General features: G+C 37.5%; 1 protein-coding gene across 23 annotated transcripts in view; it reads left to right on the top strand.

Annotated features, from left to right (window-relative positions):
• The window catches only part of LOC105474671 (SHH signaling and ciliogenesis regulator SDCCAG8), a 253,094-nt gene that overhangs the window by 80,658 nt on the left and 149,799 nt on the right, over window positions 1-22,637 (top strand). For all 23 annotated transcript variants that reach the window (XR_011607733.1, XR_011607735.1, XR_011607744.1 and 20 more), the window contains 2 exons: window positions 4,177-4,311; window positions 7,343-7,459. Coding sequence is in view for 17 of the 23 variants with exons in the window: in XM_071069480.1 (XP_070925581.1) it covers window positions 4,177-4,311; window positions 7,343-7,459 (252 nt within the window). In the remaining 6 variants the exon portion in view is untranslated. The remainder of the gene's footprint in view (window positions 1-4,176; window positions 4,312-7,342; window positions 7,460-22,637) is intronic.

Below are 22,637 nucleotides of genomic sequence, written 5' to 3'. Positions count from 1 at the left end.
CACCACGCCCGGCTAATTTTTTGTATTTTCGGTAGAGACGGGGTTTCACCGTGTTAGCCAGGATGGTCTCGATCTCCTGACCTCGTGATCCACCTGCCTCGGCCTCCCAAAGTGCTGGGATGACAGGCGTGAGCCACCGCACCCGGCCAATTGTTTACTTTCTTTATGGATTCTGGATATTAGACCTTTGTGTGATACATAATTTGTGACTATTTTCTCCCGTTCTGTAGGTTGTCTGTTTACTCTGTTGATAGTTTCTTTTGCTGTGCAGAAGCTCTTCAGTGTAATTAGGTTCCACTTGTCAATTTGTGGGTTTTGTTGCAATTGCTTTTGAGAAGTTAGTCATCAATTCTTTCCCAAGGCCCATGTAGGACTGAGTGTTGTATAAGAGAGAATGGTATCAATAGCAAACAGCAAACCTAGCAAACACCAGAATATGGTGAAGGGTAAGAGCCCAGTTTCGTTCTTCTGCATATGGCTAGCCAGCTATCCCAGCACCATTTATTGACTAGGGAATCCTTTCCCCATTGCACATTTTTGTCAAGTTTGTCGAAGATCAGATGGTTGTATGTGTGTGACTTTATTTCTAGGTCTGTATTCAATACCACACATTTCTGAGCTAGAGTCATTGAAGATGCTTTTGTCCCTAGGAAGCCCTGACATTTGTCTCAAGGTCCTGCTCTAAATAAAGATGTGTGAATAAAGAGCTGACAGTGGTCCTAGCACTGAGGTTCCAACTCTCATCAGGAAATGGCAGAAAATGGTTTTGAAGTAAAAGGATTTAGAGTTGAACCCAGCTTGACCTTTCTGTGACCTTGAAAAATTCACTTAACCTCTCTAAGTTTCAGAGGAGTAAATGAAGTTAATACATCAAGAATTGATAGAATTAAGTCAGATAATGTTTAGAAAATATCTAATATAATGTCTGACTTACCATGGGCATTTAATAAATTTTAGCTTGTGGCTATTGTTTTAGAGAAAGAGAGGAGCCTTATTGGATAGAATTCTTGGCCCTTCATGTTAGTAAAAGCAGACAGACTTTTATATAAAGCCCAGCTTTACCTTTTACTTATTAGTTTGAATGAACTTGAGCAAGTTACTTAGTTTTCTGGATCTCATTTTTTCAAATAAAATTAATTCGATATAATTCCTTCTCTAGGGGATTTATTTTTTATTTATTTATTAGAGACAGGGTCTCACTGTATCACATAGGCTGGAATGCAGTGGTGTGATCATAGCTCATCATATCTTCCAACTACCTGGCTCAAGCAATCCCCCTGCCTCAGCTTCCTGAGTAGCTAAGACTACAGGCATGTGCCACCGTGCCCGGCTAATTAAAAAATAATTGTAGAAATGGGGTCTCATTATGTTGCCCAGGCTGGTCTTGAATTCCTGGCAGTCCTCCTGCCTCAACCTCCAAAAGCTGTAGGATTCCAAGCATGAGCCACGCTGCCCGGCCTTTCTAAGGGGATTTAAAGAGAGAATGCATATCACACTGCCTGGCACAAGAACATAATGACTAACCAATTAATTATAACATTGTAAGTGCTAGGTAGTTAAAGTTAGTGCTAGAACAAGAACCTCTGCTTTCCTAACAGTAGGAATACTTGTGAAACTTACAGATTTTCTTTCTTTCTGTTTTTTTTTTTTAAATTCCTCCCTTACTTTTCTTTTTTTAAAAAATTCCATTTGTGTGGGAAACTGTAGGAGAACAGATGCCTTCTACCTAGACAGGTTTGAATCATTCCCCATCAACGGTACTTGCTGTGAGTTTGTGTGTTATCTTCATTAATGGTCCTTGGTTGCACTGAGCACTCAGCTTTGTTAGTTCATTCAGTCATTGATCATTTATTTATTGAGCACCCCCTGAGGTCCACACATTTTCTCAATTGCTTTCCTTGACAGTATCCATTGTTAAAATCCTTAATTCTTATCTCTTGCATAGGGAGTAGAGCTTCATACCATGTTCAATACACTAGGGACTGCTCTGCAGAAATTTCTGTCAACCTCTCCCAACCTGGGTGTCCTTGTCTCTTCCTTGCCCCTGTCAAAGTTTAAAGGACTTACCTGATGTCAACGTCCTGGACATCCAGCAGTGTTGCAGCTGTGTCTGTGTTACTTCTGGCTCTGCAACAGATGTGGATGGAGAAGCTCCTGCCGTGCAATGTTGACTTCCAGATGGTGGGCGTGGGGAAAAAGAAGGTGTGACAACAGGAGGGGAGACCTCAGAAAGTGCGCGACAGGAGGTAGCAGACAGGTAGTGGGCAAAGTAAGGAAATGACGGGTGGCAGAGAGAGGAATCCTAAGGAACGGGAGAGATTTGTGACATGCCTTAGAAGAGAAATTGACTAGAATTTATAATTAGCAAAATAAAAGTATATTTACTTCAAAAACCATACGATGTTAAGATGTTTACCGTCAGTTATATATGTCCACATAAATAAGTAAAATATGATTTTTAGTAGCTGGTAATTGAAGTTTGTTGCTGTCATATGGTTCCAGAAAAGCTATAATTACACATTCATGATATGTGTACTCGTGAACTCAAAATTTTAAATTAAGAAATTAAATTGATATTTTTGATTTGTTATATTTAACTTCTTTTCAACCTTAGGTTTATATTGTAATGTGCTCAAGAATATTTTTTTAGTTTGTTATTAGTAAAACTAATTGTATGTGAAAATTAGATTTGTAGACAATCCTTTGATGATAGGGACATCTAAACAACCATAAGTCAAATATACAATTCTCCACTACCTTCAGAAAAGTTAATTAATATATCTGCCTAAATTATTTTCATAGGGTAAACTTTAGCTAGTTCTGTAGTTCAAAGGCAGACACCTGTCTTTCTTTGATTGATCTAAGGGTCTTAATTTACTACAACTTTGGTTCAATGTTGATTTTTATTTTTATCATAGAATTTTAGTAATTGATTTAAGTTATAAAACTGAATTCACACCCATGTCAGCATACAATGGTAAATTTCAAACATCATTATTTAAAATGTGGGACCAGTTCTTGTTTTAACAGATAAAAATTGATAGATATTCCTATATATTTTGCTGCTTCTACATTTTAAAAACTGCCGGTACAGTAAGAAATTAAGAGCCTAGAAGAGCGACTTCCTGGAAAAGAACAAAACATAATTGGAAACCAAAAGCTATAAAAGATAAATCTAAGATCTAGAAAGCATTTCTAATCTTGAGAAGAAAAACTGAGAACCTAATATCCATAGAGTCCATTGGAAAGCCATTTATTCTAATAATTTATTCATCAAATATTCGGTACCTCTTGAGGAACTTCTACTCTAATGAAGAAGCAGACAACTAAAAACAGTGGGATGAGTACTGTGGTCGAGGTACACAGAGGTCGCGGTGTGACGGAGGTATATATACTGAGATTGTAGGAGCACATGCCATAGTGATATTCCAAATATTAATCTCTACAGTGTGGGAAATAGTGAGAGTGGACACAGGCTACAAACAACAGGCATGACTGTCCCAGTGCACACTAGCTGAATATCAACCCTGAACATGGGAAGGGTCACCTATTTTGTGCTGGAAACTGGAGTCAAGGAAGACTTCCTAGAGGAGAGGAGATAATGGCTGAGCTGAAACCTATAGGAGAAATGAGGGAGAACTAGATAATAGGGGGTCGGTTGGGATTTTACCAACAAAGGGCACTGCACAGAGCCTCGTCTTTGTTGGTTTTGGGGGAAGGGTAGTGGGACCCACAGCAGACCAGTTGCTCTCTGTAAAGAACTTCCTCCCTAACTCTCCCCATCTGTCCTTTTATACCCTCCATGTGGAAGAAGGGTTTAAGAGTTGTCTGCTTCTGTATCTCCTCTGAATGTATCTGTGGCGCGCTGTTTCATAACTTAATTGGGTGTTTGATATCTGTCACCTTAGGGTTTCAACCAACACCTTGATTTTATCACCTTGTTATACATTTTTCAAACTAAGGTTAGAGATCAGGGGGATGAATAGGAGAGAAGTACATATTTCAGTTCACTGGGCATAGGTGAATAGAGGAAGGAGAAAAATGAACATACCCAATCCACAGAGAAATGGCTCACAGAGCCCAGTGACTATGCTGAGATGCTATTAATTCAAGAAAGTTTTGGTATTTGTTTTGTCAAATGACATTATTGTTTAGGACTTTTATTTTCCCTTACAGATGTTGATCTTGTCTCAGAATATTGCCCAACTGGAGGCCCAGGTGGAAAAGGTTACAAAGGAAAAGATTTCAGCTATTAATCAACTAGAGGAAATTCAAAGCCAGCTTGCTTCTCGGGAAATGGATGTCACAAAGGTACAGAAAGAGGTTTTAGTGTAATTGTTACTTAAGGAAATATTTTCTTTGAAAAATGTTTTCCTAATGTGTACAAAACTCTTACTGTTATGAGGAGGAAGTTTGGAGTAGAAAAGTTTTGTGATTTCAAGAATAATAAAAGGCCACCTAACAGTTACTCAGCAAACATTCAGTTACCGTATGCAGCCCCTTAATGGGTATTGCATGTACAAGGATGAATTAGACACACGTCACGGCCTTGAAGAGCTTAAGGGTTGAGTGACGGAGACAGACTTACAAATAAATAAGAGTTATATTACTTCAATTATTGAATATTTGATAAATCTCATTTTTCTAAATTAATTAGCAGTGCCTTGTTTTTACCATAGATAGCATAGGGTTGGTGTTTACAATAATTGCCAAAGACATATATTTACAACTTAAAAGGTGTGCTTGACATAAAAAATCTTCCACTTCCTACTCCTTTTCAGACTTGGTCATTAAAATAAAGATTCTAATACTACATGATCTTATTGTATTGGTGCTTAAATTTATACTTGAAAATACTACATTGTCTGTGCTATGGGCGTCACTGGTTCGTGAATCAAGAACTAAAATGTTTAATGGTCTTTACTGGCAATGATTAAGATACATATTGTAAGAAATACTAGTAGTCCATCTAGATTTCAATAGTTAATTGCTTTAAAACAAAGAAACTAATAAAATCAATTTATTTTTTACCACTAAATATATAGATAATTTGCTTAAAATACTCCTTCCATGTTGCCTTTTATTCTTCAATGTATTTTCCAAAATTTTGACATATTTGTAATGCCATTGTTGCTCTGTAATTCAGTAATTAAAATTAATTTTAACATATATTAGGAAAGGGAGCCATTTTCCCCTTTTTCTTGAGTTTCTATAATTCTCCATTTGCTTTTTAAAATTCCTATTAGCTAATGTACAAGTGTAAGAAGCTCAAATTTTTGTGTGGAGATAGGGTGGAAGTGAAGGAATTAGTTCAGAAGGATGGGAATGCTTAACCTAGATTTATAGGTGAAAGCTATGATGAGACAGTTTTCAGTTGTTAATAGAGAGGCAGCTTTCTGTTGAAGTCGGTACAGCAGAGAGAGAGTTCTCTGTCTCAAGAACTAGCTGAAAGGACATATGAATGCATCAGAAGAGTGATTAGACTAAATCGCCTTGAAGTTGCTTCCAACGTGGAGATAATGTAGTTCTGGTTCAATTTAATGTGCTAATTTATTTGAAAAAGAATTTCAGTGTTGTGGATAAACGTAGCAAATGCTGAACTGAAAGTAGTAAAGCAGGGAACCGTAGGAGTAAAATGAAGGGATAAAATAATTTTAAATGTAACCTGATGCTTAAACAGTTTTTACCTAACAAGTTTGTATTGGTGTTGGGTTTTAAACATCATGGTTGTATAATCATTATCTTCTGACATTATCAATTCAGGGTTTTATTCCATTTTATTCATAGAAATAAATAGTAATAGTGAACAAATGGGAAAGAAAATAAAATATGGCTCCTCTCATTTTTTTTCCTGTCACTCTGAATTTGTAATTTTTATTTAGGTTTAAAATGAATAGTTTTTATAAATTTATAATTTTTGAAATGGGAAGAATAAACTCTCGTACACTGAAGGCATTTGAACTTTCAACAGAATTTTTAATAAGTTCGTTATTGTTCTAGCTTTCTGAGGGCCACTGGGGAGAAGCCTGTTGACTTTTTCTTCTGTCTTGTCACCATAGCTTTTAAACGTAGATTATTTTTAAAGTTACTTTTTAGGTTCTGTTTTGTTTATTTGGAGACAGGATCTTGTTGTATTGCGCAGGCTGAAGTGCAGTAGCTATTCACAGACACTAGCACAGTACATCGCAGTCCTGAGCTCCTGGGCTCAAGCCATCCCTCCGCCTCAGCCTCCAGAGGAACTGGGACTACAGGCATGCGCCACTATGCCCAGCTTAAATGCATATAGGTTTTATACCTTAGTCTGTTCTGATACCTCAGTAATGATGAAACTGATTTCTAAAGTTTCCAAAATCGTTATTTTTGGAGAAATACCAAATACTTGAAGAGTTTCAAGAAAGCATAACCATGAGATAATATATTAAGAGCCATATATTTGTAAATTAGAAGCCAGCTTAGCTGACTTCTACATTCACTGAACTTTCCATAGGTTCTCAGTTCTCTCAAAAGGCCCATAATCTGCTTGTTTAGATTTATCTGCTAATAACACCTTTCAAATATATTTCCGTGTCTGTAGCAGCCCTAGATTGGAAAAAATAAATAAAACAAAGTTCTTAGTGTTAAGTATAGAGGATGATACGCAACACTTTTAAGATACTATGTATGTTCATTATTGATGCTATATTACAATTATTTCCTTTTATATTGAATGTTACAGTGGTAAGTGCATAGTCTGCTTAGTTCCAGTCTATGGCTTTTGCCAGAAAATCTTCCTTAACTTGAATACCTGGCATTGTGTATGATAAGATGACATCTGCAAGCCTTGCAGTCAATAGTGGATACTACAGACCTATATATCAATAGTATGTCTATCAGCAGACAAAAATTCCTGTATACGTTTCCTTTTAAAGAGCATAACTGATGAAATCTTTAAAAGAAAACTTTGTCATATAGAGTGAATGTTTAACTGTATCAATGTGAATGAATAATAACATAGCTTAACATTTTAACTGCTAACTTTACCTATTTAAGGGTTAGATGATAGTGCATTTTGGTTGATAATATGCAATTGAAACCGTTATATAAAATAATCTTGGGCACATTACTTAAATTCCTTAGTTATGCATTTATTTATCTATAATTTCAAGTTGTTAGAATTAATAATCCCTGGTGTTGCTTCTGAATCTTAACAGTCTACGTTGAGTATTCTAGTAGAAAATGGCATTCTTAGAAAAGTTTTGTTGTATTTTATCCATATGACCTCTAGGGGGCACCAAAGGATCTAATTGCAGGCATTGCCTGGAAGATTCCAGCAGGTAATCATCCAGTTTTTACAATCTAACAGGTGTGTGGAGAAATGCGCTATCAGCTGAATAAAGCCAACATGGAGAAGGATGAGGCAGAAAAGGAGCACAGAGAGTTCAGAGCAAAAACTAACAGGGATCTTGAAATTAAAGATCAGGTAAGAGAGGACACAGCATAATTGCAGCAATTATAGATATGAGTAACATTCTTTCTCAAGTTGATGTTGTTTTATTCCTAAGTTATTTATTTGTATTGTTTCTAACTAATGGGATGATCCAGTTTATACTGTTAGGAGAATTTCTTTTATAGTTGCCTAAAATTATCACCTTTCACATGAAATGGTGAGAATACAACAGCAGGCATACACAATTCCAATCTGACAGGTCATAAATATACATTTGGATATGTGTATCTATTACAAAAGTAAAAAGAAATGTTCTAATGCACAGTTTGAACCTAAAATATACATACATAAAGTTCTTGAAAGATGCCAACTTGAATCCAATTTTAAATGAAAAAGTTTAAAATTCGTAAGATGAGATGAGTTGATATGTAAATATGTCAATCAAATTGATTGTTGGCAGAGTGAAACCAGTTTTAACTGAGATAACCATGAATACGTTTGTTCATGAAGCCTAAATACGGTGACATTAGAAATGTTAGTGGATAAAAGCTGCGTACTTTAATTTCAGTTTGAACAGATGTTTTATGTTATATCTTTATTGAAATGAAGTAGATACTCGAATTTTAGTTGACAACATGGTTAAAGTTTTTAGAGAGGCAGTTCTAATAGGCTGACTTTTGATTTTCTATTTTTGTGTTACAGTACAGGACCTTGAAGGTTTTCATTCTTTATGTTCAATGAAAGCAGGTTGTTTATTCAATGAAAATAATAAGACTGGGTTCTTAGGGTCAATAGTTTAAAATAATTGTTTTAGAATTTAGAAGGACGATGCTCCAAATACATTTTTTTCAAATATGTTTCTAGTTCGAGGTTTTTCATCATATTTTCCAACATATTTTCTCTTTTGAGCCAATGAAGTCTTTACAACAAATGACGCAAAGACAATTGGGAAAAGTATTGAAAACAAAAGTGATAATGAAGATTAGTACAAAAAGCTTTTCAAGCTGAAATCCTTAGTACTAAATTAAAATCTTGGCAACCAAAGTAAAATTCTGCATTTGAACCACTATATTTGGTGTTGTGGTAATGGGTTTTAAATTTTCAGAAGACTTTTAATTATTAACATGTGCAAATAATGAAACATTTTATTTCATCCAGTTGGGGGCGTGCCTGATAGTGGAATGGAAAATGCTTTCTATCAGGGACTGAAGGCCTAGGTCTACTGAGTTTATCACAGATAACTTTTCTTTCCTAATATATTGTAATTTTTTTAAAGGAATCATATTGGCATACTTTTGGTCTTTTGTATTATTTGAGAGCATTTTGACAGCATAATATTTTGGACTAACTGGAAAAATACGTCAGGAAAGAGTCTCAGTTATTTAAAATTCCATTATAATTTTCTAGAGGAAAAAAAACCCATCAGGAACAATAAGAGTATAATATCACTTGTAAAGGAATAACTTGTTTAGAAGCATTTGCAATATTAGAAGTATTTGCAGTATTAAATCTCATTTTAATTAATCCGTGATGGTATGGAGGCTAAAGTTGCCGGATTTACAAGGAGCAGTTTTCATTTGTAAACATTTTCTGATAATAGTAGTTTTCTGACAATAGTAGTTTTCATAATGACATTTAGTGGGTTGTTTTTAGATAGAGACTGCCTTTTTAGGAGAGTCACAGCTTTAGGAATAAGACCTCTGAACAGTTACAAGATGTTTGTGATGTGATGTGATGTGATGTGCTTGTTACCGTTTTTTTCCCGACAGAATGTGAGGAAATCTTATAGGTCCTCTTTTAACTATTTTGTATTGAACAGACAGTTTCAGAAAAGAAAGTAGTGGTGTCTCATTCCATGGATGATTTGGAGGAGCAAAGCAGCAATTGTTCTTTGGTCTTTCAGCCATGACCTGACCTTCTGTCTGTGAGACCAAAGAACTACTTTGCTTGGCCACCATCTGCACTCAAGAGAGAAATTTACATTTAACTTTTAAAAGCGGGGCATGTTGAGCATTTATCTGAAATGCCTACAATAATAGAAAGTAGATTAAATGTTGAAGTGTTGTGCATCTTACAATTCCGCATCACAAGCAGGTTATCTGTAGGTTTGCAAACAAGGTGTTCTTCATAATATAGTCATTTTATTCATGTTTTAGTTCATCTGACCACTTGATACATTTTTTAAGTAGGTGGGAAACTGTGAGATTGGAATGTGTGAGAACAAGAGCCTTTTTGATGTATACAAAATAGGGCAAATGGTTGACCACCAAAATAATTTTCCTTGTGACCTGAGCCTTGGCTCTGGCATAATTAGAAGGAAAGGTTAGGAGAGTAACAATGACAGCCTCTTCCACCCACTTTCTTCTTTTCTTCGTTATATTGTGTCAGGAACCGATGGGCGGATTATCCTTCCCATCAACTCCTTTGTATCTCTTCAGCTTAGATAATTCCTGTCAGCCTCAGAGGATGCTTCTTGCACCAGAAAAAAAAAGGCATTTGGTATGAAGGAGAATGTGAAATATGCACTGTGATTTTTATTAGAAAATTTTTTAGGCAATGGTTATACACATACTCGATCAGGGGAATTTAAAAGCATATATGAGGGTACAGGGAATATTGTAATGGGTCCTCACATTTCCATCACCTACACTCATCATTTTTCCAATCCTCTTCCACAATCCTATTCCATCTATCTTACTTTTCTTCTCTCCACTTCTGTCCTCATCGTCACCTTCATCTTCTTTGTCGTGTTTTTTCTGTTCCACCTTCTCGTCTTCATCTTCTTCCTCTTTGTTTCTGTCTTCTTCCTCTACCTCTTTTTCTTCTTTTGCAGAAGTATTTTAAATGGATCTCAGACCTTATGTTATTGTACTCATAAATACCCATGTGGATCTATGAAGGATATTTTTACATACTATGTCATTATCATACCTACCAATGTTAACAATACTTCTTTAATATCAAATAACACCCAGCCTATATTCACATTTCTTTGTCTCAAAAATGTTTCTTTTACAGTTGGTTTATTCAAATTAGGAAAACAAGTATGTTTTTGTGTGTTAGAATGATCTGGTGTTACCCTTTTTAATAGGAAATAAACAGAACTCTTAGTAAAATTTCATCTTTCTTTGTTGTTGTCTGTTACATTTTGTACATAATATTTTGTGCTTTATTTTTATAAAATGGCTCATTATCATTCTAAAGAGGCATAAATTAATCCTACAGCAAACTGTTTGAAGGAAATGGCTACCACGCGGCATTCCTGATAATCACATCCCAAAAGGAGCTTCCTAGCATCTGAAACCCCAAATTCATCATTAATTTCAGTGCCTTGTATTTAAGATTTGGAAATGTTGCAGGAAGCGCTAACGTTGCCCGGATGAGCTGACCTGAAATCAGTGATGCATACATAGAGTTTTTTGTCAACTTCCCTTTTGGTAAATGAATCTCAGAAAATGATTCTTTATAGCCCCTAACCTTTGATTAGGACCCAGTGCAAAGTGAAAATACAGGACCCTTTTGTTCAGAAAGCAGGAAAGAAGTGATAGTAAAAAGAACTAAAATATAAAATATTTTCCTTTCTTCTTCAGTCTGTCTGTCCTTGCCCCTCCTCCCTCACCAACCCAGGCTGGACATGCCTCTTTTTATTTGCTATTTGATGTTAGGCTTCTTCAGCATAGGGATGATAGTTATGGGGGAGTGCAGACCCCACAGGTGCCCATGACGGGCTGTGCACATGTGGCCTGTCAGCTTCTGGGTTCTTCTTTCCTCTAGCCACAGGATCTACACTATGTCCCAGCATAGAGCAGGGGCTCATTCTCCCCACCGCTGCCCCCGCAAGGAAGTCAGACAGGTGACCCCTGAGAGACTGCAGTCTCCATACTGCAACACATTTGCTGTCTGCATCAGGGATGGATAAGAGGCTCTGCACAGAATCCACTGAGTGTGCTGTGGTACTGCCAGCTTGGGGCGGGAATTCTTACCTCCCTGTCCGGCTCTAAGATGCCAGGGATGGGCACACTTGACTCAGTCCTCTCTAAACACACATTCAGGATTCTGCCAGGGGCAAAAGACACAGCAGAACACACACCTCCCCCAGTGACATGCCCTGGTCCCACCCTGGGTGGAGGACCCCACCCCAGCAGCAGGGCAGGGCGGGATAAAGGAAGCTAGAGAGGAGTATATTTCTGAGAGCTGCCTAGGGCTGCACTGAGGCAGTGGAAAGATGAGACCAGATATAGGAGTTCAGTCTCCATTGTTCCATCAGAGTACACCTACAAAACACAATTCTAGGGGGGCAGTGGCTCACACCTGTAATCCCAGCACTTTGGGAGGCCGAGGTGGGCGGATCACCCGAGGTCGGGAGTTTGAGACCGGCCTGACCAACATGGAGAAACCCTGTCTCTACTAAAAATACAAAAAACAAACAAACAAACAAACAAAAAAAAACTAGCTGGGCATGATGGTGCATGCCTGTAATCCCAGCTACTCAGGAGGGTGAGGCAGGAGAATCGCTTGAACCTGGAGGCAGAGGTTGCAGTGAGCCGAGATCGTGCCATTGCACTCCAGCCTGGGCAACAAGAGTCAAACTCTGTTTCGGAAAACAAAAACAAAAAAAAACACAATTCTAAGATAAAATTGCTGATAATTTCAAGACATTGACCACAGAGTGTTAAACTAAGCGCCCTTTGAAACAGCACGTGTGACTGCACTGGTCACGTGCCCAAGAAACTGCCATGACCAGGGGGTTGGGCAAATGGAGATTTTGCATACTATTATATGTGTATATACTCCACTTACATATACAGACACATATGTATATTCAATATGCTAATGTGCCCAGTATTCATAAAAAAGTGTTAGCCAACTACAGCTCATAGGTCAAATCTGGCCTACTATCTATGTTACAAATAAAGTTTTATTGGAACTCGGCCATATCTACTCATTTGTATATTGCCTATTGCTACTTCCTGCAATAACAGCAGACTTAAGGAGTTGTGGTAGAGACCATATAGCCCACAAAGCCTGAAATATTTACTGTCTGACCCTTTACAGAAAAAGTTGCCAATCCCTACCTTGAGTATAGAAATACAACTGTATTTTTTAAGTTTCCTCTGAGTTACTAGGATGCTGAGCTTTGAGTTTGAAGACCCATGTGTCTTAAATAATAACAATGGTTTTAGAGTATTTTGCAGTACAACAAATGTGCCACATCTTTGGTCTCTTAAAAATCTAATGGCATTACCAAGTGAGTGTATCACTGATAATCATGGCATTCTCTTATTAGTGTCATATGACTTACTAGGAGCTTGGATGGGAGTGTAAATACAGTATTATTTTATATTTGATATTTACAATTTTGTTTTTAGGTTGGTTCTTATTTTTCTGAGATAAGGCTGATATAGAAAGCTTTTTTTTTTTTTTTTTACTGGTATTGTATAAATTATAATTTTGGAGTTGTGGCTACTATTTAGTAGAAAACATCAAGTTTGAAATGACTTTAATGGAGCAATCAAAGCAAATATTTAGGGTGGGGTATCTCTACAAAACAAATAGATCCAAAAATTTTGGCCGGAAAAATGAGAGCAAAAAAGGATTTGAGGGTTGCTCATATCTACAGCAGTGATTCAGCACTTGGACACTGACATGAAGGATGGAGTATAGCGACACAGAAATTATCACCTAAATTCAGTTGAATTAACTAGACTGTTGGAAGAAGTGCATCTATATTGGATGGCTTTGTTTAAGGAGAAGAAGGCCTGCCTCCAAGCACCTAAAAGTCAGTCCTTTTTTCTTTCTTTCTTTTTTTTTTTTTTTTTTTTTGAGACGGAGTCTCATACTGTCGCCCAGGCTGGAGTGCAGTGGTGAGATCTTGGCTCACTGCAACCTCTGCCTCCCAGGTTCTAGCAATTCTCCTGTCTCAGCCTCCCGAGTAGCTGGGACTATGGGAGCACGCCACCATGCCCGGCTATTTTGTTGTTGTTGTTGTTGTTGTTTTTTAGTAGGGACAGGGTTTTACCATGTTGCCCAGGCTGGTCTTGAACTCTTGAGCTCAGGCAATCCACCTGCCTCGGCTTCCCAAAGTGCTGGGATTACAGACGTGAGCCACCACTCCCGGCCTAAGTCAGTCCTTTTTAAAGTTAGAGAAATATAAAAGCAATAAAGAAAAGTTGAAGAATTGTACCTTTTGCTTAGAGAAGACTTCAACATTGCTTCACGTCTTCAAGGATTTGACAGATTATTTCAAGGAAAAAGTTAAACACCTGATTTGAGTCTTCAATATGGACAGAACAAGAACAAAGGGATTTCACTACAGCAACCACAAATCACAATAGCCTGAGACAAGAATTTCCTGACAGTAAGAAGATTGAAATTGCTGCAACAGGCCATGGAACCTTTTCCCTGGAATTTTTAGTTTTAAATAGTAGCAGCAATATGATTTACCCGAAGACCCAGCTTATGGACCTCTGAGGTCCAGTCTTCTATTTGATTCTGGAAGCGTCCTAGAAAGACATTGTTGTGTCTTTTAAAAGTGGATAACAGCAGTGTTAGTCTTTTCTACTTGAAACCTAGCACTTACAGATTAAAGTAAAATCCTCTTCCGTTCTATTCTCTGCTTTGTGTCTGTAAAGCTATGTACTCTTTTTCAGAAGGTTTTTGGGGAATATGCTAAGATAATGGATGACTTCTCAAGAGCCAGACTTCAGAAACTTATCCAAGTACCACCTGCAGTCTCACTTCTCCCTCTACAAAATGACTGGGAGAAGGGCCATTTGGGCCTGCCTTTGGTACATGTAATCACTCGGTCCTGGTGATGACAGAGTTGCTCTCCAGTATTCTTCACACCCTCTTTCAGTCTGTAGGCTTAGCACATTCTTGTCCCTGCTCCTCACGAAGACAACAGCAGTTCCAGAGGGCTTGGCTTACCCAGACCAGTATGCTAGACACTGTGGGGGTAATAACTAGGAGACCCAGATCCTACCCGTAGGGAGTTTATATTCTAGTTGAGGAGTCAGAGTACACATTCGAACATGCCTTAAGAATACTTGCAAAGCAGCATATCGACAAGTGCAAATTAATGTAGTGTGAACTTCATGCTGGCTACAGCCCATGAGAGGGAGAATCTGGTTCCATGTGTGTGATGCAATAAAGCTTTTTTATAGCATCTTCTCCTAAGTATGCCCTAAAGCATTGTTCAGCATACTTAGATAAATTTGTGTTCTTATCACAGCCTAACCAAGAATTCTGAGAAAATTCTTCAGCCTCACATATGTCTAATAAATCAGCCTCTTTTGTTCTTGTCCTGGATGATGCTTGAATGGGAGAAGTAGGATTTATTGGATTATGCAAATAATTTAAGATATGTTCATTTAATAAAAGTCTAAGTTATTGATTGAACTTATTTTTCTAAAACACTGTGCTGAATTACTTTCTTCATTTAAAATCATCACATTTTGGTAAAATCACAAAATTAGCAGTAAAAAATATAATTCAATTTTTCTGTCTAAAGGAGCAGTTCCAAATCAATCCAGCGAATAATACCGAGTTGGAGATCATTGGGGCATTTAATATTTAGTCACTTTGTTAATGATTTAGGCAGTTGTTTTCTGAGGCTGTGTAAGTATACCTCATTCATACACTGTGCTTTCAATTAACATGCTCAAAAAAGAGTCTATTAATTTCTACTTGTCATTTGATTTTCCAACAAAGATGATAATGCTATTCAACGTAATAATTTTTTTTAAAAAGTCAAATGTATAAGCAGAGACATTACATCTGAAAATAGCAATTTAGGTATATTTAGAAGATAAGAGTACAAATAGCAAACAAAACCAGCTTTCTTAGAAGTAATATGCCTTATAGGAGAAACATTAAGAAATAAATGTTTGCCTTTGGATGGGAGTAGAAAACTGTACACTGGACTCTAAGAATATTCCTGTGTGCCCTGAAGAAATATAATGTTTGCTCTATTTTCAGTTTCAGTGGATGACATGTATTTTGGTTCTTTGAACATTTTTTTGCATGCTTGTTTTGACTGTAAAAGTTGACTCACCAGCCAACTGCCAACTTTGCAAAGTGCCTTCTCAGGTACCAACTCTGCAGTCTGGTAGCTACCAGGTAGTGGCAGTTCTTTGAATGCATCCATGCAGGCCAACAAGCTGAGAGACATTAGAGATAAGACAACTACATATGCTTTCTTTTTTCTTATAGTCCAGAAATATTAGTACCAATATCCAATATGAATATTACTAATTACTACATATGTATACATTTAAAAACATTTATTATATAAACATAACCACATTAACAGAAGCCAGTAATTCCATCACCCAACAGTGCAAATTGTTTTTATTTTTCTGTTTTACCTTCCACTTTGTGTACATATGCATCTATAATATTTGCAAATATAAATAGATTCTAGTTTTGGTTTTTGCATTTTTCATTTAACATTATCTTAACCATCTTTTCTGTGTTGCTCCTTATTCTTCATAGTGATCACTTTACTGTGGCCATTTACATGTACTTTTAAGGGAAAATGATAGTAAGTTAGACTTTGAGAACAGCCACTATGACAGATTTAGAGCCCTTTTGCCCTAAACTTCATATGTTGCTTTAATTCAATAACCATATATTATGTGCACTCTACTTGGCTATAATCAATTTCTGTCAGAAAGGAGTATGTAAGCCAGGTATGCCAATAAATATACGTCAAAGAGAACATAGTAACTATCAGCAAAATGCAGAGGGCATGGGAATTTGGGAGGGAAAGAGAACATCCTTGCAGGATGGTTAGAATGTTGCCCAGGGCCAGACATGGTGGCTCATGCCTGTAATCCCAGCACTTTAGGAGGTCAAGGCGAGCAGATCACTTGAGGTCAGGAGTTCATGACCAGCCTGGCCAATGTGGTGAAACCCCGCCTCTACTAAAAATACAAGAATTAGCCGGGCATGGTGGTGTGTGTCTGTAATCCCAGCTACTTGGGAGACTGAGGAAGGAGAATTGCTTGAACCCAGGAAGCGGAGATTGCAGTGAGCTGAGATTGCACCACTGCCCTCCAGCCTGGGCAACAGAGCAAGACTCCATCTCGAAAAAAAAAAAAAAAAAAAAAAAAGAATGTTGCCCAGCATGGATAAAAGAAGAAATTCATTTGGTTAGAAGTTTCAACATGGCAGCTTGAGCAAAGGAATGGGGGTGAGAAAGGAGGGTGCATTCAAAAACATATGTGTCTTTTGATTCCATAGCATTTTTGTATAACTGACCTCCATATTTCAAGTGCCACTTCTCTGCTATAATAGATTGCCCATAGAAAAAAGGTTTCAGTAATACTCAGAATCCCAATATAATTGTCTACTTGTAATATACCGCATGCCCTGCAGTCAGGTATAGAAGTCATGTTATCATTTGGGAATGGATGCATATGTATTTCATTTGGTTTGTAGTAGTTTTTACATAATGGAAAAATCTTAAGATTTTTCAAATTTCAGATAACATAAATAAAATGGCATTTTATTTACAGTGTTACAGTCATATAGGATTGTTTTTGTAGAAATAAAGAATTGACAATTATCTTGATTTGTGGAAGATTAGCACATGACTGTTGATGAAAGGTGAAACACACATCATACAGGGCACTACTTTGCCTAAGGACTGTGAGTGCAAAGACTTGACTTTCTGATTTGGCTTTTCCAGCTAACTTCCTGAGCAAGCCTCTTGGAGCCTCAGTTTATTTCCCAGTGAAGTGAGAAGCTTTGGACAAGTGGTAGCAAAGGTTTTTCTCTAACTCTAAATTCTTACGTTTCTAGAAACACAGGAAATATTTCTTTGCTCCTCTTGTGAATTCAATATTCATAAAATCAATAGAAATTGCATGGAGCCTCAAGTTTTCTTCTGTATTTTCCAGTTATTCACTCTCATTTTATAAACATGACACTTTTGTTAAGATTATAAAAATGAATTTTGACTGTCATCTGTAGTTTTAAATATTTTCGTTATGATTGGTAATAGAACAATAAATGTCCAGCTTTGTAAAGAGTTAAGTTTACTTACAAGACAGACATCATCTAATTTGCAACAAGGATTAAAACCCCACTCTAAATTAAAATTTCAGTGCTATTGGAAGGATTTGAGGCACCAGCAAAGTGTCAAAGGTAGTATTGTGGGGGAGTAGCCAGCTTTTACAAGACCTGTGAAAGTAAATCTCTTCGGCCAGCGTTTCTCAGGTATGTGAACTTATGATGATCAGGAATACATTGGTGGATTCCCGCTGGAGAAAGCATTAATAGTTAATGCTTTCACTTTCTGTTTTCACTTGGTGCCCTCATAAATGCAAGCATGCAATGAAAAGCTGTGGCAGTTCTGGACACAGATGACCTAGAATATGATCATCTTAAGATTTTGCTGTGGGGGTTCTTTTTAAAATAAATCATCAAAATGAAACCAGAAACAATTTTGCAATTGTCTTAGAAGTTTTACAGATCCCCGGCATGTTTTCCTGACCCTCACTGGAGTTCAGTGTGAGACAGAACACCCTACACAGAGATTCCTGATCTAACTCTAGGCTGCTCATGAGTGTTAATGAATTGCAAGGTGTTTAGAGCTTTCATATTACTCTTCTTAACAGATGGTCAAGTTAATTTAACTCTTTTTGGTGTTAACATCTGTACTTCAGTGGATTTGTTACACTTACATTTAGGAAAAAGACAAGAACGCCACAGGGTCTTTATTTCTGGTCTGCCTTCTGCCATCCCTGAAAATTTCTGGAGTTCCCTATAGGAATGGAAAATTCTTCTTTGTATAAAATCTCTCTACTTATAACTGAAGTCCTGATACCTTCTCTCTCTCTCTCTCTCTCTCTTTCTCTCTCACACCGTCTTTCCCTGGCAATAAATTATACAAGTAGTAGTATTAGCCTTTCTTCATGAGTCAAGCTGTTAATGAAAGTTCCCATTAAAGTGCAAGGGGATGCTCATATCTTTATAGAAAGTGTGGCTGCCAAGGAAACAAGGGAGGTAAAAATAAACTTTTAAGGAGATCTTAAGATGGAAGAGAAAGAATTGTTCTACTCGAAAGATCATTGCAAATGCTACCTTTTCTGTTGGACTCTTCTCTCTTTCTTTCTTTATTATTGTTATTTTTGGATTTGGGGCTTCACCCTGCTGTCTAGGCTGGAGTGTGGTGGCTCGATCTCGGCTCATTGCAGGCTTCCCCTCCTGGGTTCCAGTGATCCTCCTGCCTCCACCTCCCGAGTAGCTGGGACCACAGGTACATGCCACCATACCCGGCTAATTCTTTTTGTATTTTTTTGTAGAGACCAGGTCTTGCCTTGTTGCCCAGGCTGGTTTCGAACTCCTGAGCTCAAGCCATCCCTCCATCTCTGCCTGCCGAAGTGCTGGGATTACAAGCCTCGGCCACTGCACCTGGTGTGGACTCTTCTTTAGCTTGCTTAGAATATTCTGCAAAGAAATCTGAATTCACTCATATGGAGAGGTGATTGTCATATCCTAGTTTGCATTAGAAACTTAAGGTGTCATTTTCAACTAAATTTATCATAGAACTGTAGGAGGATCAGTGTTTCTTCTCTAATTTACTGAAGGTCCACTATGTGTATAGCAACTTAAGCTATGCAAGGTTTTATATAATAAGCACCAGACATGTTTCATTTTAAAGGCGGCATCAACACAGACTAACAAATGGATCAAATATCTGTATCTATTTTAAATCCATATGTAGATATATATCTTTCTATATATCCTATTAATCTATAACCTTAATGTGACTTACTGATGATTTTTCTTGAGCAGAACATGAAGTTTGAAGTATCTCAGTGCTGAATTTGACATACCATAGACTTATTTCAATGGCTAGGAGAGCAAGAAAGATGCTAGGATTATCCTTAGTTATAAAAACAAGAAGAGAAAAGAAAAGTAGCCGGTTGTAGGGGGGAGTGGGGATGTGGGAAGAGAAAATGGGAGAGATTTTAGAGGAAGACATTCTAAAGGCATTTATACTAAGAAGAATTGGACTTTTTTTTTTCCCCCTGTTTACACTGCTTCACCTTAAACAATAACTCAGAAGAGGCAAACATGACCACATATCCATCAATATAGTAATACATCAGGATTTTCAGAAGGGAACCACGATAATGGATTTTAAAAAACTATTACTGGTATGAAAATCCTTTTTCCCTACAACCACTGCTGATTGTCGAGAATAACTTCATGAGAGACATGGTGGCTTATTCCCGTCATCTGAGCACTTCAGGAGGCTCAAAGCAGGAGGATCGTTGAGCTCAGGAGTTTGAGACAGCCTAGCCAACATGGTGTGACCCTGTCTCTACAAAAAAAAAAAATCCAAAAATTACCCAGGTGTGGTGTCATGTGCCTATAGTTCCAGCTACATGGGAGGCTGAGGTGGGAGGATCACTCACACCCAGAAGGTCAAGGCTGCAATAAATTGTGTTCACGCCACTGCACTCCAGCCTGGGTGACAGAGCGAGACCCTGTCTGAAAAGTAATAATATATAATAATAACTTTATGTACCTTGGCATTTTTCAGAAGATGCTTCTTATCCACATAGCAATGGAATTTATGAAAGTAACTTTTGGCGGTGGCTCACACTTGTAATCCCAACACTTTGGGAGGCCGAGGTGGGTGGATCATGAGGTCAGGAGATTGAGACCATCCTGACGAATACGGTGAAACCCCATCTCTACTAAAAATACACAAAATTAGCCAGGCGTGGTGGCACGCGCCTGTAGTCCCAGCTACCCGGGAGGCTGAGGCAGGAGAATCACTTGAACCTGGAAGACAGAGCTTGCAGTGAGCTGAGGTCGTGCCACTGTACTCCAGCCTGGGCAATGGAGCGAGACTCCATCTCAAAAAAACAAGAAAATAAAAATAAAAGGAAGTAACTTTTGTCTTTAGTCTTTCCTATTTCAATGGCCTGGAAGGAAGGGCCTCACATAATAAAGAGCAATGGCTTGGTGGGCACCAAGGGTCAAAAAGACTTTAATAACTTAGTCCACCCCTCCATTCTGTAGATGATTAGACTGTGAGTCAGCTGGGAGTAATTACCTTATTTCCATGCAGCCATTTATTTAACTAATAGTTAGTGATAACCTATTATGTGTTACAAACACATAGGCACGGGGATTGCAATGAAAAATATAAATCTGTTTACTGCTCTTAACAACTCTTATAGTCTGGTGAGGAAGGTAAATGTGCTGGGGGTTCAGTGAAGGGTGTGGCCTACTGTGGTGGGAGAGGGTCCAGAAAGATTTTACACATTTACAGCCAATTGATTTTCAGCAAGGGTAATAAAACTCAATAGAGAGCAAACAGACTTTTCAGTAAATGGTGCTGGGAAAACCTGATAACCACATGTAAAAGAAAGAACTTGGGTTCCTACCTCATAGTGTAGACAAAAATTAACTCAAAATGGATGAAAGACTAAATGTAACAGCTAAACTTATCAAACTCTTAGCAGAAAACATAGGCATACATCTTACTGACTTTGGATTAGGTAATGATTTCGTAGGTATGACACCAAAAGCACAAAGAACAATAGAAAAAAATCGATAAATTGAATGTCACCAAAATTAAAACTTTTGACCTTTAAAGAACATTATCAAGAAAAAAGACAACCCACAGAAAGGGAGAAAATTTTTGGTAACTCCTGTATCTGATAAGGAACTTGTATCTAGGATATGTAAGGTACACTTACAATTAATAATAAAAAGACACCCCAATTTTTAAATGGGCAAAAGACCCTAATAGGGCTTTTTAAAAGAAGATATGTTAATAATAACTGCATTATTAACAAATGATTAATAAACATGTGAAAAGATGCTCAACATCCCTAGCTATCAGGAAAATGCAAACCAAAACCAAGATGAGAAAGCATTTTACATCTACTTTGGATAAGTATAATAAAAAAGACAGATAATAACAAGCATTGGTGAGGATGTAGAGGAACTGGAACTCCCCCATACGTTGCTGGTAGAATTTAAAGTCATACAGGCTGAAAAACATTCTGGCAGTTTCTCAAAATGTTCAACATAGAGATACCATATGATCTAGCAATTCCAGTCCTAGGTCTATACTCAACAGAAATCAAAACATGCTACTCAAAAACTTCTACACGGATGTTCATAGCAGCATTATTCATAGTAGCCCCAAACTGACAACACCCCAAATGTCTATCAACTGATGAATGGGTAAATAAAATGTGGGGTGTGTGTATATACATACTTATTACATGGCAGTAAAAAAGAATGAAGTAATGATACATTCTACAGCATGATAGACTCACAATTGAAAACATCATGTCAGGTGAAAGAAGCCAGTCACAAAAGACAACATATTGTATGACTCAATTTATATGAAATGTTTAGAATGGGAGAATCTATAGAGACAGAAAGATTAGTGATTGTCCAAGTCTGAAATTGGGGACAAACGGGAGGGACTCCTGAGGGCCATGGAGTTTCTTTTGGGGTAATAAAATGTTCTAAAATCGATTGTGGTAATAGTTGCACAACTCCATGAATGTACTAAAAACCATTCAATTGTATACTTTAGGTGGGTGAATTCCATGGTGTGTGGATGATGTTAATAAAGCTGTTATTTTAGAAAAAAATATATATCATCCGAGTCATATTTTAGCCCAGTCTGGAGGGAGCACGAGAGTGGGAAGTGAAGGCCATTCCGGCAAATGGGACAGAGTCACAAAGGTACTGTTCTGTGTGTACCTGGAGGGCACAAGGGGTGCAACAGATGAGGAGGGAAAGACAGAGCCCCACAAAACTGAAATGATGTGCCAGAAGTGGCTGTAAGGTCCTTAAAGTCCGGGTCTTAGCTTACCTTTCATCGTGTGTCCGGTACTCAGCATAGAGGAGACCTACCGCAGATATTTATCTGTTGATTGAGTGAATGCATAGTGAGCTAAGAACAAACCTTAAATACTTAGTGATAGTACCTAAATGAGATGACTGGGCTTCTCACTCCTAGGTCAGTCTTTGTTGTGCTATGTCTGATGGAAAATTTTAGAATCAAGATGAGAATAACTCCTTTTATAATGATATTCATGTATTAGCAGTTATATGTGTTGAAAATGCTTGATCAGTCTTTTTTATATTTAGTTGTTCTAGTACGTATGTAATGGTATCTCATTGTGGTTTTAATTTTTATTTCCCTAGTGATGAATGGTACTGA

This window comes from Macaca nemestrina, chromosome 1 (assembly GCF_043159975.1).
Source record: "Macaca nemestrina isolate mMacNem1 chromosome 1, mMacNem.hap1, whole genome shotgun sequence".
Taxonomy (NCBI): Eukaryota; Metazoa; Chordata; class Mammalia; order Primates; family Cercopithecidae; genus Macaca; species Macaca nemestrina.
Note: the sequence above shows the minus strand (reverse complement) of the source record. Positions and strands in the feature narration are given on the sequence as shown.